General features: G+C 38.8%; 2 protein-coding genes across 2 annotated transcripts; both read left to right on the forward strand.

Annotated features, from left to right (window-relative positions):
* On the forward strand, nucleotides 1-1,209 carry LOC110762141 (uncharacterized). Its single transcript, XM_088250547.1, has one exon. It carries the CDS (start codon nucleotides 142-144, stop codon nucleotides 1,207-1,209), a length of 1,068 nt encoding a protein of 355 aa, XP_088106673.1. The 5' UTR covers nucleotides 1-141.
* Nucleotides 1,210-5,958: 4,749 nt separating this feature from the next.
* LOC110764396 (alpha/beta-Hydrolases superfamily protein) lies at nucleotides 5,959-7,708 on the forward strand. The gene has a single exon (XM_021967370.2). The coding sequence runs from the start codon at nucleotides 6,075-6,077 to the stop codon at nucleotides 7,452-7,454; it is 1,380 nt and encodes a 459-aa protein (XP_021823062.2). The 5' UTR covers nucleotides 5,959-6,074; the 3' UTR covers nucleotides 7,455-7,708.
* The last annotated feature ends 9,209 nt before the right edge of the window (nucleotides 7,709-16,917 follow it).

Consider the following 16,917-nt stretch of genomic DNA (forward strand, 5'->3'; position numbering starts at 1 on the left):
CAAAATAATTGAAGGCATGAAGTTCCTCAATCTAAATTGTCTAAACATCCCAAACCAGAAGTTTTGGTGATTATATTTATGTTTACTATATCAACAATTTTTCTTGAGCTCTAATACATTCCATTTTCTTTTATATAGAAAATGTCGAACTTGGCAAAGCTCGAATTTGTTGCACTTGACATCTCCGGAAAGAACTACCTTTCATGGATCAATGATGCTGAGGTTCATCTTGAGGCTATGAACCTAGGGGAAACCATTAAGGAAGGCAATGAGGCATCCTCTGTGGATCGAGCGAAAGCCATGATTTTTCTCAGACGCCACATACATGAAGGCTTGAAGTGTGAATACCTTACTGTCAAGGATCCGTTGGCCCTTTGGGGAAATCTCAAGGAAAGATATGACCATCAGAGGACAGTTATTCTTCCTAAGGCTCGCCATGATTGGATGCACTTGCGTCTACAAGATTTCAAATCAGTGGCTGACTATAATTCTGCTCTGTTCAGAATTAGCTCTAAGTTACGACTTTGTGGAGAAAATATAACTGATGCAGACCTATTGGAGAAAACTTTCACCACATTTCATGCCTCCAATGTGGTTTTGCAACAACAATATCGAGAACGAGGTTTCCAGAAGTATTCAGACCTCATATCTTGTCTACTTCTAGCTGAACAGAATAATGAGCTTCTGATGCAGAACCATCAGTCCCGTCCAACTGGATCTGCACCATTCCATGAAGTGAATGCTGCCTTGGCACCATCTCATGAGGCATATGCTACCTCATCACATGGCGACCGTCGTCGAGGACGTGGTCGTGGTAGGGGTACCCGTAATGGTCAAGTCCAAAATAGTAATAGCCACCGCTTGGGCCCAAGAAATACCCAAGCATCTCATAACCACCAGAAGTGGAACAAACAAGACAAGGCAAATGGCTCCCAACCTTTAGCTGACAGGGTGATTGAGGAAGCATGTCATAGGTGTGGTACAAATGGGCATTGGGCACATGTATGCCGCACACCAAAACATTTGGTTGATCTTTACCAAGCCTCAATCAAGGGCAAAGGAAAAAAGGTTGAGACATATTGGATGGATGCTGATCCAACAGAGTTAGAACCAGTGGATGCAACTCACCTTGATGTCTCAGACTTCTTTGTTGATACTGATGGCAAATCTTTTGATCCTATGATTAGTGATGGGATACTCCCCAATTAATTTTGTTGAATTTTTTTTATTTTTTATTTTTCCTCGCTTTATGTTGTTTGAGCGCGTTTGAGCTGATTTTAATTCCTTTTTTTCCCCATTTCACATGTTAGTTTGGATCTTTTCCATTGAATAAAATCGAATAAAAGACTTCATTTGAATAACATTTTTTTTTTCCTGTTTTATTTATTATTTATTTATTTTTCTTCGAACAACATTTTAATACATATATATTTTCTTATAAATTTGAAGGCATGGAAAACAATCATGGATCCCCTCGTCTTGGGAGAATTGACGAAGATATTTGTCTTGCGGATAGTGCAACTACGCACACAATTCTTCGAGATAAAAAATATTTTCACAATTTACATTTATCAAAAGCAAAGGTAACTACCATACTAGGTTCTGCAAACCTAATTGACGGCTCTGGAAGAGCTCAATTTTTGTTACCCAATGGGACTCAATTCTCCATTGATAATGCTTTGTACTCTTTGAGATCGAAAAGAAATTTACTCAGCTTTAAAGACATTCGAATGAACGGGTACCATATTGAAACTAGAAATGATAATAATGTGGAGTATCTTTGCATTACCACCAATATCAACAGCCAGAGGCGTATATTGGAAACACTTCCTGCTTTCTCTTCTGGGTTGTATTATACAACCATCAAAGCAGTTGAAGTCCATGCTATCATGAATCAGAATTTCATTGACCCAACGACCTTCATGCTTTGGCATGATCGCCTTGGGCATCCTGGATCCACAATGATGCGTAGGATTATTTCAAATTCAAATGGACATCCTTTAAAGCCTTACCATAGTACTTTGTCCATTGACCAGTCTTGCAAAGCTTGCTCTCAAGGGAAATTGATCATTAGACCTTCTCCGTCAAAACTTGACTTTGAATGCCCATCTTTCTTACAGAGAATTCAAGGGGATATTTGTGGGCCAATTCACCCATCTTGTGGACCATTTCGTTATTTTATGGTTTTAATCGATGCATCTACAAGATGGTCACACGTTTGCCTATTGTCAACTCGTAATGTTGCTTTTTCTAGGCTCCTTGCTCAGATAATTAAATTACGAGCACAATTCCCTGATTATCCAATAAAGTCAATTCGACTTGATAACGCTGGTGAGTTTACCTCCCAAACTTTTGATGCCTATTGCATGTCACTTGGGATTGATGTTGAGCACCCAGTTCCCCATGTCCATACTCAAAATGGATTAGCTGAAGCTTTTATTAAGCGTCTCCAGCTTATTGCTCGCACTTTGCTATTGAAGACAAAGTTGCCAATTTCTGCTTGGGGACATGCAATTTTACATGGAGCATCCTTAGTCCGCTTGAGGCCCGTTACCCACCACCAATTCTCCCCTTTACAACTTGCCTTTGGGAGACAACCCAATATATCACATTTAAGGGTATTTGGTTGTGCAGTTTATGTGCCAATTGCACCCCCACAACGCACTAAAATGGGTCCTCAACGTCGATTGGGAATTTACATTGGTTTTGATTCACCAACTATCATTCGTTATCTCGAACCTATGACAGGAGATACTTTTACAGCACGTTTTGCGGACTGTCACTATGATGAGACATTCTTCCCGCCGTTAGGGGGAGAAAAGACCGTTCCTGAAGAACGGCGAGAATTGGGTTGGAACATATCCATTATGTCTCATCTTGATCCTCGTACAACTCAAAGTGAAAATGAAGTACGAAAAATTGTCCACCTTCAGCAAATTGCTAATCAAATGCCAGATGCATTCACTGATACAGGAAAAGTGACAAAATCACATATACCTGCAGCAAACACACCAGCAAGGATTGATATCCCAATCGGATTAACCAATGTTGCAGCAAATGAATTATCTACTGCACGCCTGAAGCGAGGTAGACCCATTGGTTCCAAGGACTCAACTCCTAGAAAGCGAAAATCGAAAGTATATCCCAATCCCAATGGAAACGCTAATGAAGATATTATTGGGAAAGAGATTCACCTTGAATCTACAATTCATCCGGAGAATGAAAGTGTCATTGAAAAGACACAAGCCACTGAAGAGGAAAAGATACCTAATACAGAAATTTCTGTAAATTTCGCATGCAATGATGAATTATGGGACCGTAGTGAAATGGTTATCGATGATAGTTTCTCTTTCGCAGTAGCTGCTGAGATTATAAAAGGTTATGAAGATATTGAACCACGATCTGTTGATGAATGTAAAGGAAGGCCTGATTGGCCAAAGTGGAAAGACGCAATCCAAGTTGAGTTAAATTCCTTGGAAAAACGTGGTGTATTTGGACCTGTGGTTCAAACACCACAAGGTGTAAAACCTGTGGGATATAAATGGGTGTTCACAAGAAAGCGTAATGAGAAAAATGAGATTGCAAGGTATAAGGCACGACTCGTTGCGCAAGGTTTCTCTCAAAGGCCTGGGATTGATTATGAAGAAACATATTCTCCTGTTATGGATGCAATTACGTTCCGTTATTTAATAAGTCTTGCAGTTTCAGAAAAACTTGACATGCGTCTTATGGACGTTGTTACTGCATACTTGTATAGGGAGTTAGATGCTAATATTTATATGAAAGTCCCAGAAGGACTCAAGTTGGCAGAATCAAACACTAAATCACGGAACATGTATTCCATTAAGTTGAGACGTTCTCTATATGGGTTGAAACAATCCGGACGAATGTGGTATAACCGTCTTAGTGAATATTTGATCAAGGAAGGCTACATTAATGATCCCATATGCCCTTGTGTTTTTATAAAGAAATCAAATTCTGGATTTGCAATCGTAGCAGTGTATGTTGATGACATGAACTTAATTGGAACTCCTCAAGAGATCATTAAAACTGCTGAATATTTAAAGGGTGAATTTGAGATGAAAGACCTTGGAAAAACTAAATATTGTCTGGCCTTGCAGATCGAGCATCATCCCAATGGTATTCTTGTCCATCAATCAGCTTACACTGAAAAAAATCTTGAAGCGATTTTATATGGATAATGCCCACCCGTTGAGTACTCCAATGGTAGTTCGTTCATTAGACACAAATAAAGATCCATTCCGTCCTAAAGAGGATGATGAAATGATACTTGGTCCAGAAGTTCCATATCTTAGTGCAATAGGTGCTTTATTATATTTAGCCTAATGTACTAGGCCAGATATTGCATTCTCAGTAAATTTATTAGCCAGGTATAGCTCGGCTCCAACACGTAGACACTGGAATGGTATAAAGCATATCTTGCGCTACCTTCGTGGAACAACTGATATGGGCTTGTTTTATTTGTACGAACCTTCCAACGGTTCAAATCTTGTTGGATACGCGGATTCTGGGTATCTCTCCGATCCACATAAGGGTCGCTCCCAAACTGGTTATGTGTTTACTTGTGGAAATACAGCAATCTCATGGCGATCTACAAAACAAACTTTGGTTGCTACCTCTTCTAATCATGCAGAAATTCTTGCGCTCCATGAGGCCAGTAGAGAATGTGTTTGGTTAAGATCCCTAGTTCATCATATTCGGAAAACATGTGATCTTTCTTCAACAACAAAAGCCCCGACAATCATGTATGAAGACAATGCTGCTTGTATAGCTCAAATTAAAGAAGGGTTTATCAAGGGTGACAGAACCAAACATATACCACCAAAGTTCTTCTACCCACATGAGCTTCAGAAGAATCAAGAGATTGAAGTCAAACAAATTCGCTCCCAAGATAACCTGGCAGACCTCTTCACCAAAGCTCTTCCGAAGTCTATATTTCAGAAGTTGGTATATGGTATAGGAATGCGACGACTTTACAAGCAATCAGATTGTTGAAGATCAGGGGGAGAAATCAATCGCGGAAACTCCTCAGTTTTACTACATTGGATGTATGTGCAATGTACTCTTTTTTCCTTCGATCAGGTTTTTATCCCATGTGGTTTTTCCTGACAAGGTTTTTAATGAGGCAATATTTAGCACGTCCAACATGATATCATTGTCTAGTGGACATCCAAGGGGGAGTGTTATAAATCCATACGTTATGGGTTTATAGGTTATGGATGCCCACAATAATATCCATCATTATATACATGTAACCTACCAATGTATTTGTATTCTACCAACCAATGTATTTGTACTCTACCAACCAATGTATTTGTACTCTACCAATTATGGGTGGTAGATGATTCAGGTATCTCTGCTCCTATAAATAGTGGCACCAAATATGAATGAAAGACAAGTTGATTTGAGCAAATTATACTATCTCTTTCTTCCTCTTATTTCTCCCTACATATTCTCTAGTTTTATAACAATAAATGGTTTTTTTGTTTTTGTTTTGCCAAAGATAAATAATAACAAAACAAAGAATAATAATTAATTTATTAATCTAAACCAATACAGTGTGAACGGACACTGCCCCTTCGTAATTGGACGTTCTCCCCTCTGTTTTCCTCTCTCTCTCTTTTTTTTACTTTTTTTTATTTTTATAAATTGCGGAATTTTAATATTCTTTTTTACATGTTTTTATTCTTTTCTCCTTCTACATTATTTTTGTTGGCAAATGAACCTGCCTCAAATGGTAATTTAAAATTCAGACCCAAAAAAAAAGTAATTTAAAAAGACTAAAGACTCGAAAAGCCAACTAATTTCCTATATAAAATATTTAGCACATGTTCATTAATTTCTACCCTCCCCACCTGTCAAACGTTGACAACAAAAAAGTTGGCAAGATATAAGCCCCACCATCATTACAAACCAGACATCTCTTATCCCCAACAGAGGAGACTTACTTTCTCCTTCGGTCTCCTAGGCTCTGGCCATGGCCGCCACCAACCAAACTCAACCACGACCACCATGCTCAAATCTCCTCCTCTGCTAGACATACAACAACAAAAATGGGCAACCAAAACGCTAAACACACAACAACAACACCACCAACAACAATAAGCCATCCATTGCCTCCTCCTCCTCCTCCTCCAGCTCTGTCCATGGCGGCCAGCGAAACCCAAGAAGCATGGCCAGAGCTTCTCGGCGCAAACAACTGGGCTGGCCTTTTGGACCCTCTGGACCTCAACCTCAGAACCCTCATCCTCCGCTGCGGCGACTTCTGCCAGGCCACTTACGACGCCTTCAACAACGACCAGAACTCCAAGTACTGCGGCTCCAGCCGCTACGGCAAGGCCTCCTTCTTCGACAAGGTGGTGCTCCAAGAAGCTTCCAGCTACCAAGTCTCCTGCTTCCTCTACGCCACCGCCCAAGTCAGCGTCCCCGAAGCCTTGCTCCTCCACTCCCAGTCCCGCGAGTCGTGGGACCGCGAGTCGAACTGGATCGGCTACATCGCCGTCACCACCGACGCCGTCAGCAAGGCCATCGGACGGCGCGAAATCTACGTCGCGTGGCGCGGCACCATAAGAAACTACGAGTGGGTTAATGTGCTGGGAGCTGACCTCGATTCTGCTGCGGCTCTGTTACGTTCTCATGAATCTAATCCCAGCTTGACAAATGACCAAACAGATGGCGGACATGGTCGTAATAGCAGCAGCAGCAGCGACGACGGCAAGAGTGAAGATGACGAAAAAGAGCCCAAAGTCATGAGGGGTTGGCTTAGCATGTACACGTCGAGCGACCCAAAATCGCTATTTACGAAATTAAGCGCTAGAGACCAACTTCTGACGAAAATCAAAGAGCTGAGGCAGAAGTACAAGGACGAGAAGCAGAGCATAACGATCACAGGGCACAGCCTAGGGGCGAGCCTGTCAATCTTGAGCGCCTTTGATCTGGTGGAAAATGGGGTTGCTGATGACATCCCAGTTGCTGCTTTCGTATTTGGTTGCCCACAAGTCGGAAACAAGGCACTGAAAAATCGAATTCAGAGCTACCCAAATCTGAAGATTCTGCACACCAAGAACACCATTGATTTAATCCCACACTACCCTGGGCGTTTACTGGGTTATCGTGACATTGGAACAGAGTTCGTGATTGATACAAGGAAGTCAAAGTTCTTGAAGGAGTCGAATAATCCGAGCGACTGGCACAATTTGCAGGGGATGCTGCATGTGGTGGCTGGGTGGAACGGGAAAGAAGGCGAGTTCGAGCTGAGAGTGAAGAGAAGCGTGGCTTTGGTGAACAAGTCGAGCGATTTTCTGAAGACGGAGTTTTATGTGCCGGGGTCGTGGTGGGTGGAGAAGAACAAAGGGATGGTGCTTGATGAGAGCAGCGGAGAGTGGTTGTTGGCTCCTCCTTCCGACGAGGACCTGCCTGTCCCTGAGTTTTGACTGGTAGTGGTGGTGGTGGCTTATGGCTGGGGTCTTTTTTTTTTCTGTTGATTTATTGTCCAATATATTATATAGTGTTTGTTTGCTTGTCTTGTTGCAGTTGTTAACTTGTTAGTGTGGTTTTCTTTTGGATCAGAGAGGGTTCAACAGGTTTCCAAGTCAGTCAATCAGAGCCTAAACTCGAGTTCTTAGTTTCAATTTTTTTTTAATATCGCTTGTATTAAAAAATTCAAAATATTTGTTGTACCGATACATGGGTGATTGGAATTTTAGAATTTTCGAAATTCAAAATTCAAAATATCAGATGTATATTAGAATTTTCGTTTCGATTCATGGGTGATTGGTTGCTTGCTTCCTTAATTGGTTGTTTAGAAGGATGGATATGCGATAAGGAATTCAATCCAGCGAGATCTAGCCAAGTTAAGTGCCCAAATGGCAGAGCCGGTCCTGGGTTTTCTAAGGTCCAATGCAAATTTCTAGAGTGTGCCCTTTTAGATAAATTAAAAACTAAAATTACAAACTTTTTTTATCAATAAATTAATTTTATTATGTAACATTTTTTAATTTTTATAAAAACACAAACAATAACAATAAAACTAATGAACAAAGAATAGTAAAATTTGGATTTTGAGCATTTTTTTCTTAAACTCGAAACTTCAAATTTCCAATTGTAAAGAACAAGAATCTCTGTTGAGTTTTTTGCTAAAACAAATAAAAAAGAAAAATAAGTTAACAAAGATGTCTCTTACAAAAATCCTATTATACATCTATTTATAAAAAAGAATGACACAAAGAAAAGACTTTCAAATTGCTAAAGCTTCCTATGTTTGGAACGTTTGTTTGGATTTTGTTGTTGTTAAGAACTCTTTGCTTCCATATGTTTAATTTTTGTTTTCTGAAATATTATATTATATCATTTATATTTAGTTTCCTAGAGAATCTCAAAGAGTTTTGTGCTGCCATAATTAATGATTACGACGACTTGCTTCTAGGACATTGACGGTTTGTGGGGTTTGTTTTTTGTTAATGTAAATACGTAGGCTGAAAAATCATATTTTTGTGCCCCCTAAGTTTTGGGCCTGGTCGCCTTGGGCCAGGGCCGGCTCTGCCAAATGGGTGTTTCTTGAAGTGGTTGATCTTGTAAATTAATTGATTTTGTGTTGTGGCAATTTTTTATTATTAATAAGTTTGTTGTACTTCAAAATAAATAAAAAAATAAAAAACCCAATGTTTACTCCAACAATTTCTTTTGAATATGAAAAACAAATTCAATTGGAATCTTGATTACATGTAGGCCTACCCTAGGACTCATGTGAGGTTGTTGACCCAAACGAAAAGAAGAAGACCGGTATGTAAGGTCCACTCTCCACTTGTTCAAAGTGATAAGGACTTTATGAATTGTGTATTTGCTTATAAATCACAAATAACAATAACAATAATTATGATAGTTTAGCAATAATAATAATAATAAAGCGACAATTCTCCTCCTGTACCTGAAGACTTTAAGAGTATTTTCACTCATTTGTTATGATAAAAAATAAAAGGAGGCAATGACTGTTACTAATTTTTTTTTATTAGTTTTCCACCTATTGCCATGGCAAAGGGCAATTACTATTCACAAAAAATTAATTTTATTTTTTATACTTAAAAGATTAATTTTAATAAGATTTTCGGTTGCCACGTGTCCATATTTATTATAAAATTCACATCTCATATTTCGAACAAGATTTTCAGTTGCTTCAATTGCGCCACGTGTCATCTTTATCTTCTAAATCCCTCTATAAAACCACATCCTCAACACACACCAATCATCCATATCCTCTCTATCCTTTCATTTCTCAAATTTTACAACACACATTCTACTTTCAATGTCTTACACGAGGAGGTTGTTGGAGAGAGCTGAGTGAGAAAATGAAGAAAGAATGTGCAAACATGCTGAAGAAGAAAGGAAGTGGGAGCAAATGGACAACCACTGGAGCAAGAACCGTTGATTCGGGACGGTCGTTACAACAACCGTATGATTGGCCATTATAGGGAAATGCAATCTTATGTTCACGTAAGACGTCAAGTTGATTTGATCAAGCACTTATGGGCGCTGAGAGACAATCAACGAATAGAATCAAGATTTCATTCAAAAACTTAAGAATAGAGTACATCTGCATAAAGAAATAGGAGCAACCATGTAAGTACTTCCTCAATCCAAGAAACAAAATCATTACAGCTGATTGCAAATTGAGCCAAGGTGTGTGCCACCTTATTACAGCTCCTTAGGGATCATTGACATAAAGCTACTCTAAATTTTCTTAGTAGGCATTTTGCTTCTTCAAGTAAAAGACCATGTGTTCCATTGCATTCCTCCGCCGAAAGAATAGGTTATGCATTCTTTTGCATCCATCTCTAGAATGGCACAAGTATATCCCATGTCAAGAGCAAAATGCAGTCCTTCAATTACATCCATAAGCTCCGTTTGCTTGGCCCCATAACTTGCTTGGATTGGCTTAACACATGCACTCATAAAGTCACCACACTCATTTCTAACAACAACACCTACCCCACGAATTGAATCCCCATTTTTGAGTGCTCCATCTACATTTATTTTATAGAGACCTATTGGTGGAGGCCTCCAAACTTGAGAAGGGGCTTGAGAGATATAAGTGCTATCTTGGATTGTGTGATAGAAGTGATTTGCTTCAGAAAATTCTTTCACAAAGACAGTCATACGATGCAGTAACTTTTATGCTGGTTCGGATTTCCCTTAAAAAATAAAGGCATTTCTCATGTTCCAAATGCCCCAGCAAATATATGCAAACATTCCTTGTTCTTCATTACTTGAGGAGAACTATAATGAATGCAATAGATCTCTAAAAGAATTGACCCTCCACAGCACACATACATTCCCCCATACTGAATATCGACACACTTGCTTTGCGGCCTCACATGACCACACTGCATGTAAAACACTTTTAGCTTTGCATTGGCATTGCGGACAAATAGGCATGGACAATATTTTCCGATTGAAAAGGTTCTGATCGCAAGGCAAAAAATTCCAAACACACCTCCATAGAAAAAAAAAATAATTTCTTGTATGGAATTTTAAGAGCCCAAATTTTTTCTTTTCCAGAATAGTGAATTCAAACCAACAACATTTGACTCCCCTCCACACATTTTATCATTCTCCATACATGCCAGCCTATATCCACTTTTGACAGAATACTTGCCATTTCTTTCATAATGCCAAATTAATCGATCATGATTTGCAAGAGAAAGCAATGGAATTTGTACGATGGCTTCCACCTCTTGATCCCAAAAAACCTGTTTAAGTAAATGCACATTCCATTGCCTTGAAGAAGTGAACAAATCACAAACCAGTGTTGACCTTGGCAATTGTTGGGGAGACATGATTTTGAAAAGAGAAAGGGCTGGGATCCATTTATCATTATAAACTTTGATGGACACCCCATTTCGAACTCTCCAACGAAGTCCCTTGTTGAGCAATTCTTTCCCCCATTGCAATGAACTCCAAATAAGAGAAGGATTTGTTCCCACATCTGCTTCCAAAAAATGTGATGAGTGATGATACCTTACTTTAAAAATTCTTGCCACAAGAGACTTAGGATTACAAAGAATACACCTGTTGGAGAATTTGGTTTATGGATGCTACTTTTCCTGCAAAACATCAAGGAAAATAGATTAGAAAATTATAATTTACATTGATATAGTAGATTAAATAAAATTAATGAAATTACAGCAAGATACTTATCTTTTGGGATGTAGAAGATCGTTCTTCCTGATACTTGAGTAGAATAATAGTTTTAGGTTGAGGCGTGTAATTCACTGTCCTTAAGAGTAGATTTCGCCCCTCGGAGACAATGTCTCGGTGTAGCAAGGTTGTATGGCGCCCTACCCTCCAGGATACAACAACCTATGACCCTCATAAGCGTACACTCACAATACTTGGGTCAGATGAACAACTTGAATCTTTCCCAAGATAAAAGAAAACAAATTGGAACACAAACTCAAGAATGTGGAGGAGAAAATAATGAAGAAAATGTGTCTATCTAATTTCTCTTCTCATATTTAACACATAGCTCGAATGGTTTATTATATTGGAGATTACCAACTCCAAGTGAACGTTGGGTTTTTTAACCAAGCAATTAAACCACATAAAACACTTGCACGTTAAGAACAAAATTTGATCCCAACTAAGCAATTAACTCACGCAATAAAGATTGGAATCAAAACATTCACCAACTATTGTAAACCAAATACATTTAACTTATTTAAATGATAATATAAATTGAAATATTAAGTAACGGTAATAACTCAATTAAAACCAAAGAGGAGATATCAAAACCGACAAAGCTAACAATTAATATAAAAGTATCAGGTCATAGATTTTATAAATATAGAAAATAATTGCTGTTTTAAAGAAGTAATCAAACCACTCAAAAATCTGGAAATATAAGTTCAACATAAAATAATTAATAAAATATTTTTGTATTTTGAAATACTTACAAAAATTCCAACAACACCAACATCACTTTACTAGCAAAACTTAATTGAAAGCCTCAAGATCACGAAACCCCAAACCTCCAACAAATTTACTTTTACATAAAAGATCCCACTTCAACCAATGAATTCCCCTATTGTCTTTCGCCATTGCCCACCAAAACTGAGCCATAATTCCAAAACTTTTACATAAAAGATCCCACTTCGGAATCTGAAAACAAGACTTTAATTAAAATTTCCTTCCTAGCTCTAGATAAGAGCTTTTCCTTCCACCCACTTATGCGCTTCCAAAGTTTATCTTTTAAGTGTTAATAAAAGTTGTTTCCTTCCCTTTCCTGCAATAGTTGGCAAGCCTATATATTTTTCAAGACACTACACAATAGGAATATTCAACACACTTGCAACCATATCAATGTCTGCACTAGTAGCATTTGGACTTAGAGAGAGTGCTGACTTAGAATAATTTATTTGTTGCCTTGAGACCTCTTCATATATTTGGAATAGATTTTCCATAGTCATATAAGCCTTTTTCGTTGCCTTCATGAAGATAATGCTATCATTTGCAAAAAGTAAGTGAGTCACTAATGGTGCCTCCCCTAAAATTGTTCATCTAATATTGAGGTCGTTCTCGTCTACCTTGCTTTTCTTTAGGAAGCAAAATCTCATTAAAATCTCCAACTACCACCCAAGCATCTTGAATCGTGTGAGATAATTTGCGTAATAACTCCTAAGAATGGTTTCGTTGTTGAGTATCAGGATGCCCATAAAACCCAGTAAAATAAAATTGTGAGTCATTTGAATCGGTTATCAGAGCATGAATGTGACCAATTGAGTAAGATAACAACTGCACATCCTACCCACTGCTCTAGAACAAAACCAAACCTCCGCCCAAACCCACTTTCGCAACCTTAACTACCCCTTCCATTCCAAGTTGTATTCGTTTATTTTCCATCTAATTTGAAGTTATTTTGGTTTCCATCAGGAAGACCAAATCGGGTTTTTTCTCTCGCAAAATGTTTTTGAGAGAGTGGAATGTCCGAGGAGCTCCGAGACCTTGGACATTCCAGCTTAAGATCCTCATGGGTCTTGGCAAGTCAACCTTGCTGATCCCACCACACTGTTTTTAAAATCATTCATATCTTCTCCCTCTTTGACCTACTTTGACACATGCCTCTTTTCATCCATTATCTCCATTACTCCCATTTTTCCAGTCAAAGCTCTAACTTCGTTGAGTTCCTCCTCATGCGAATTGGTTGATTCACATCTTGTCCTTGCCTTACGTTTCCATGACCCTCTACCACTCTTTAAGTTGGCATTGATTTTATTTTTTTCTCCTGCATATACTTCATACTGCATAGGGTCCACCAATATTCTTTTTGGCCCCAATAATAGTGTTTGCGAGCCCAGAGTTACCTAGCCCACTTGCAATATTATTAGTTGGAATGTGCGCATGAATATTTTGCAATGATTCGTGCACATCCTCATCAAGGGCAGCCTTAAATCTAGCTACTATGGTTTTGATATCCACATCCTCCTTAAATGCCTTTGTCTCCGCAGCTTTCATTTTGTGAGTACCGTTAATTATTTTCTCTTTAATTGCATTACCCACCTCTTCAATCCTAATGGAGTTTTGTAATGACATTTCCATATCAATCATGTCATGATCTGCTGGTTCTAGAATCGTTGCCACGTCAACCCTATTAGGAGAGTTCCCCGGGCACCCACTACTGGCATCTCCTCCTTCTATTGCCGCCTCCCACGCCATCTCATTTTGTGCTCTCCGCCTCTCCTCCTCCTCTTTTTGTTTACGCATCAGTCCCACAAAAGATTCAGCCACCCTCTCCCCTAGATTTTTCCTTCTGTCCCCCCTCCTCCACCTTTTTCCCCTTTACACAATTCCCTTTTTTTGGTACTGATGGGATCTCCTCGCATAAACGGCATCTCTCCATTGACTCTAGGCCCTCCATCCCCCTTTGACCCTCATATATCATTGGTACATAATATCTTTTGAATATTGTGGTCCTGAGTTCCATTACCTTCATCACCGTCATGTCTACTCATAACACCATCATTGGATCGCTTAGGACTACTTGCCCTTGTAGTGATAAAATCATCGGTGGCCTTTAACCATGTCCCATAAGGCTTTTCACATGCTAGCTTGGCTGCTTGGTAGACAAAAGAACACTCTTTGAATAGATGACCCACTTTGCCGCACACAAAATAGAATTCTAGCAAACGTTCATATTGAAAATCTAATAACTATGTGTTTTCAGAAAGTAGAATCACCTTTTTTCCTTGTCATAACTGCTTGGAGACATCCAAACAAACACGAATCCTCAAAAATCTACACAAACACTCCCCATCCATGCCCTCTGTTACATCCAAACACCGTCTAAGACTATTCCCAATTGGTCGCCCCATATTTACCGTCATACAACTCAATGGTACGTTATGGACTTGAATCTAGAATTTTGCATTTTTTAGATGCATTTTTTATTGAGCAACACTACCATCAGGAATCTCAAGTAATTATCAAAATTCCAAGGCCCATTGCGCGACACCTTCAGCCGCAAAGATGAACAAAAAGAGATTTTCACCTAAATCCTTCACCATCACCTCACGAGCCGTGTTCCAAATTTTTGACATCGTTTGCTTGAATGCCTCCCAGTTGAAAACATTAGTTGTAAAGACTTTTCCAACCAGGCTTGTCTTGAGTCGCTCCCCTATGTCATCAACATCATTTTGTCATACCTGAATCGCATCATTCTTGTATTCAGTTAGGATGAGTATTTTCTCCAATGAATTTATCACCTCTTCCATTCCAACTACTTGGATATAGAAGGGAAGCCCATTTATATCACCAGTTTGGTAAGAAAATAAAGAAAACCCTAGACAAACCTGGGATGGAAAACCCTAAACAAAACTCTTGTTAGGGGTGAAAAGCTCTTACCCTAAAGGAATAGAGATTTTAGAGAGAAAGGACCCAATTTAGTCAAGTTTAATGCTTAGTTTTGACTTTTGTTTTGTTTGTGTTTTGTAATGAATATATGTTTTGTTTTTATGTATGCAATGTTTTAAATAAATAGCTATATTATTGAATGCTTTCTTTTTTCAATAAAAGACAATCAATACAACTAATTAAGAAATGGCAACTCTATCAATACAACCTAATGGTTTTCATCATTTAACCAATTCGTGTTGCTAGGTCATCACAGAAAAGCCTTCTTCTCATAACATCCCTTTGTTCTTGCTTCCAAGATGACTTTGTTTCAGGGGACATATGACTCGTATCCATGGCCATGGTTTCCCTATCTTTCTTGTCCATGTCTTATTTGCGTTCATACTCCCTTTCTCTTGCAAATGCTTCATCTATTGCCTTGTCAGCCTCATCTCTTTTCATGTCTCTCTCAATTCTCAGTGCGCTGTTGATTGCAATTTGGTCCAAAATTTTTGCACATTCATTGTTCAAAGTGCTCCCTCTCTTGGCCTTAGCCGACTTTTTCTCAATAGGCCTCAACTCCCTTTGGATTGGTGAGTCTTGATTCATCGGAGAGTCCAACGTCGAATCCGATGTCAGTGAATCGTGGAGCGGCGTCTCATTCAACACAACGGTCAGACCCGTGGGAATAATTTTGAATCTCGAACAATTCTTCACAACCTCCCAATATTGGTGATTGTTGAAAGATTTTTTGCCTTGACCAATGGCACCGAACCACATTTGTGCTTGAATAATCTATAATAAAACAAACAAATTGGAAATGTAGGAATATATATGACATTAAATTTAATAAAACGGAAATTACAAAAAATTTACCTTGTTGCCAAGATTTTCGCCGCTTCAAATGTTGTCCCTCGCTTTTTCCAACACATCTCTCCATTTCCCTAACTCTTTATTCAAAAATTTCCACCTACTAGCCAATGCCATTTCCGTACGAAGTGAACCTGATCTTTCACAAAATTCTCCATGAATTTTTCTCCACATATGAGAGAACTTCATCTCATTGCCCGTAATCGGGCAATGACCAACTTGGACCCAACACTCACACAACAAAGCATCTTCCATGGTTGTCCACAAGCCTCCAGTTTCGATGGAAGATGCCATTGTATTTTTACACAAATAGAATTTAGTAGTAGAAAATTTGGTGTGGAAAGTGAATAATATTGGAAGGAGAAGAATGTTTATGAAGATTTGCTATGGAAAGTAAATAATATTGGTAGGTATTTATAGAGGAAAAAAATTCAAAATTTTTTGGTATTTTTTCAAATTTTATTATATAAAAATTGGCAGTTGTTGGATGGCAATGGAAGAATGGATCGGACACCCCAGGTAGCGCCACATGTCTTCTATCCGTTGGGGGAAAGTAGGCGCTGATGTCAACGACAAAAAATTCAAGTGTTTTTTTTTTTTTACCGTTGACATGTGTGACGTGCACAATACATGTGTGTACGTCACGCACCAACGGTAAAAAAAAATTGATTTCTTGAGCTGGCATCAGCGTCAGCAGTGACGTCATAGCCCTCAGGCAAGAGGGTAGGTTGATTTTGCCTTGGGCCTTGCCCGGGTTTGTGGAGCTCATCTCTTGCCCTGTCAAGAATGGGGCGCTGGATAATAGGAGTGGCATCAATTCAGTCAAACCGATCAAATTTGGTATTGGTAACTCATACTATTATGTTACTTGTTTATTTGTTTGTTTTGTGTTATGCCACTCGCGAGCGACATGTTAAGAGTTACATCCCACATTTTAGAATGACAAGTCTTGCAGTAGTGTTTGAAAGATCTTGCCTAACATCATCTATTGTGAATCAATTTTGTGTTGGATGCTACCGTTTTAACTCACAACTTCTTTTTGAACTGAGAAATGAAAGGGGGCATCGTTGAGCTGGTTTGAAATTTGTACCCCAGGGGATTTAGGTTACAACTCTAGTTTCTTTTCAACCCAATTTGATTTGGGTT

The sequence above is a fragment of the Prunus avium genome, chromosome 3, assembly GCF_965620075.1.
Source record: "Prunus avium chromosome 3, drPruAviu1.hap1.1, whole genome shotgun sequence".
NCBI classification, from domain to species: Eukaryota; Viridiplantae; Streptophyta; class Magnoliopsida; order Rosales; family Rosaceae; genus Prunus; species Prunus avium.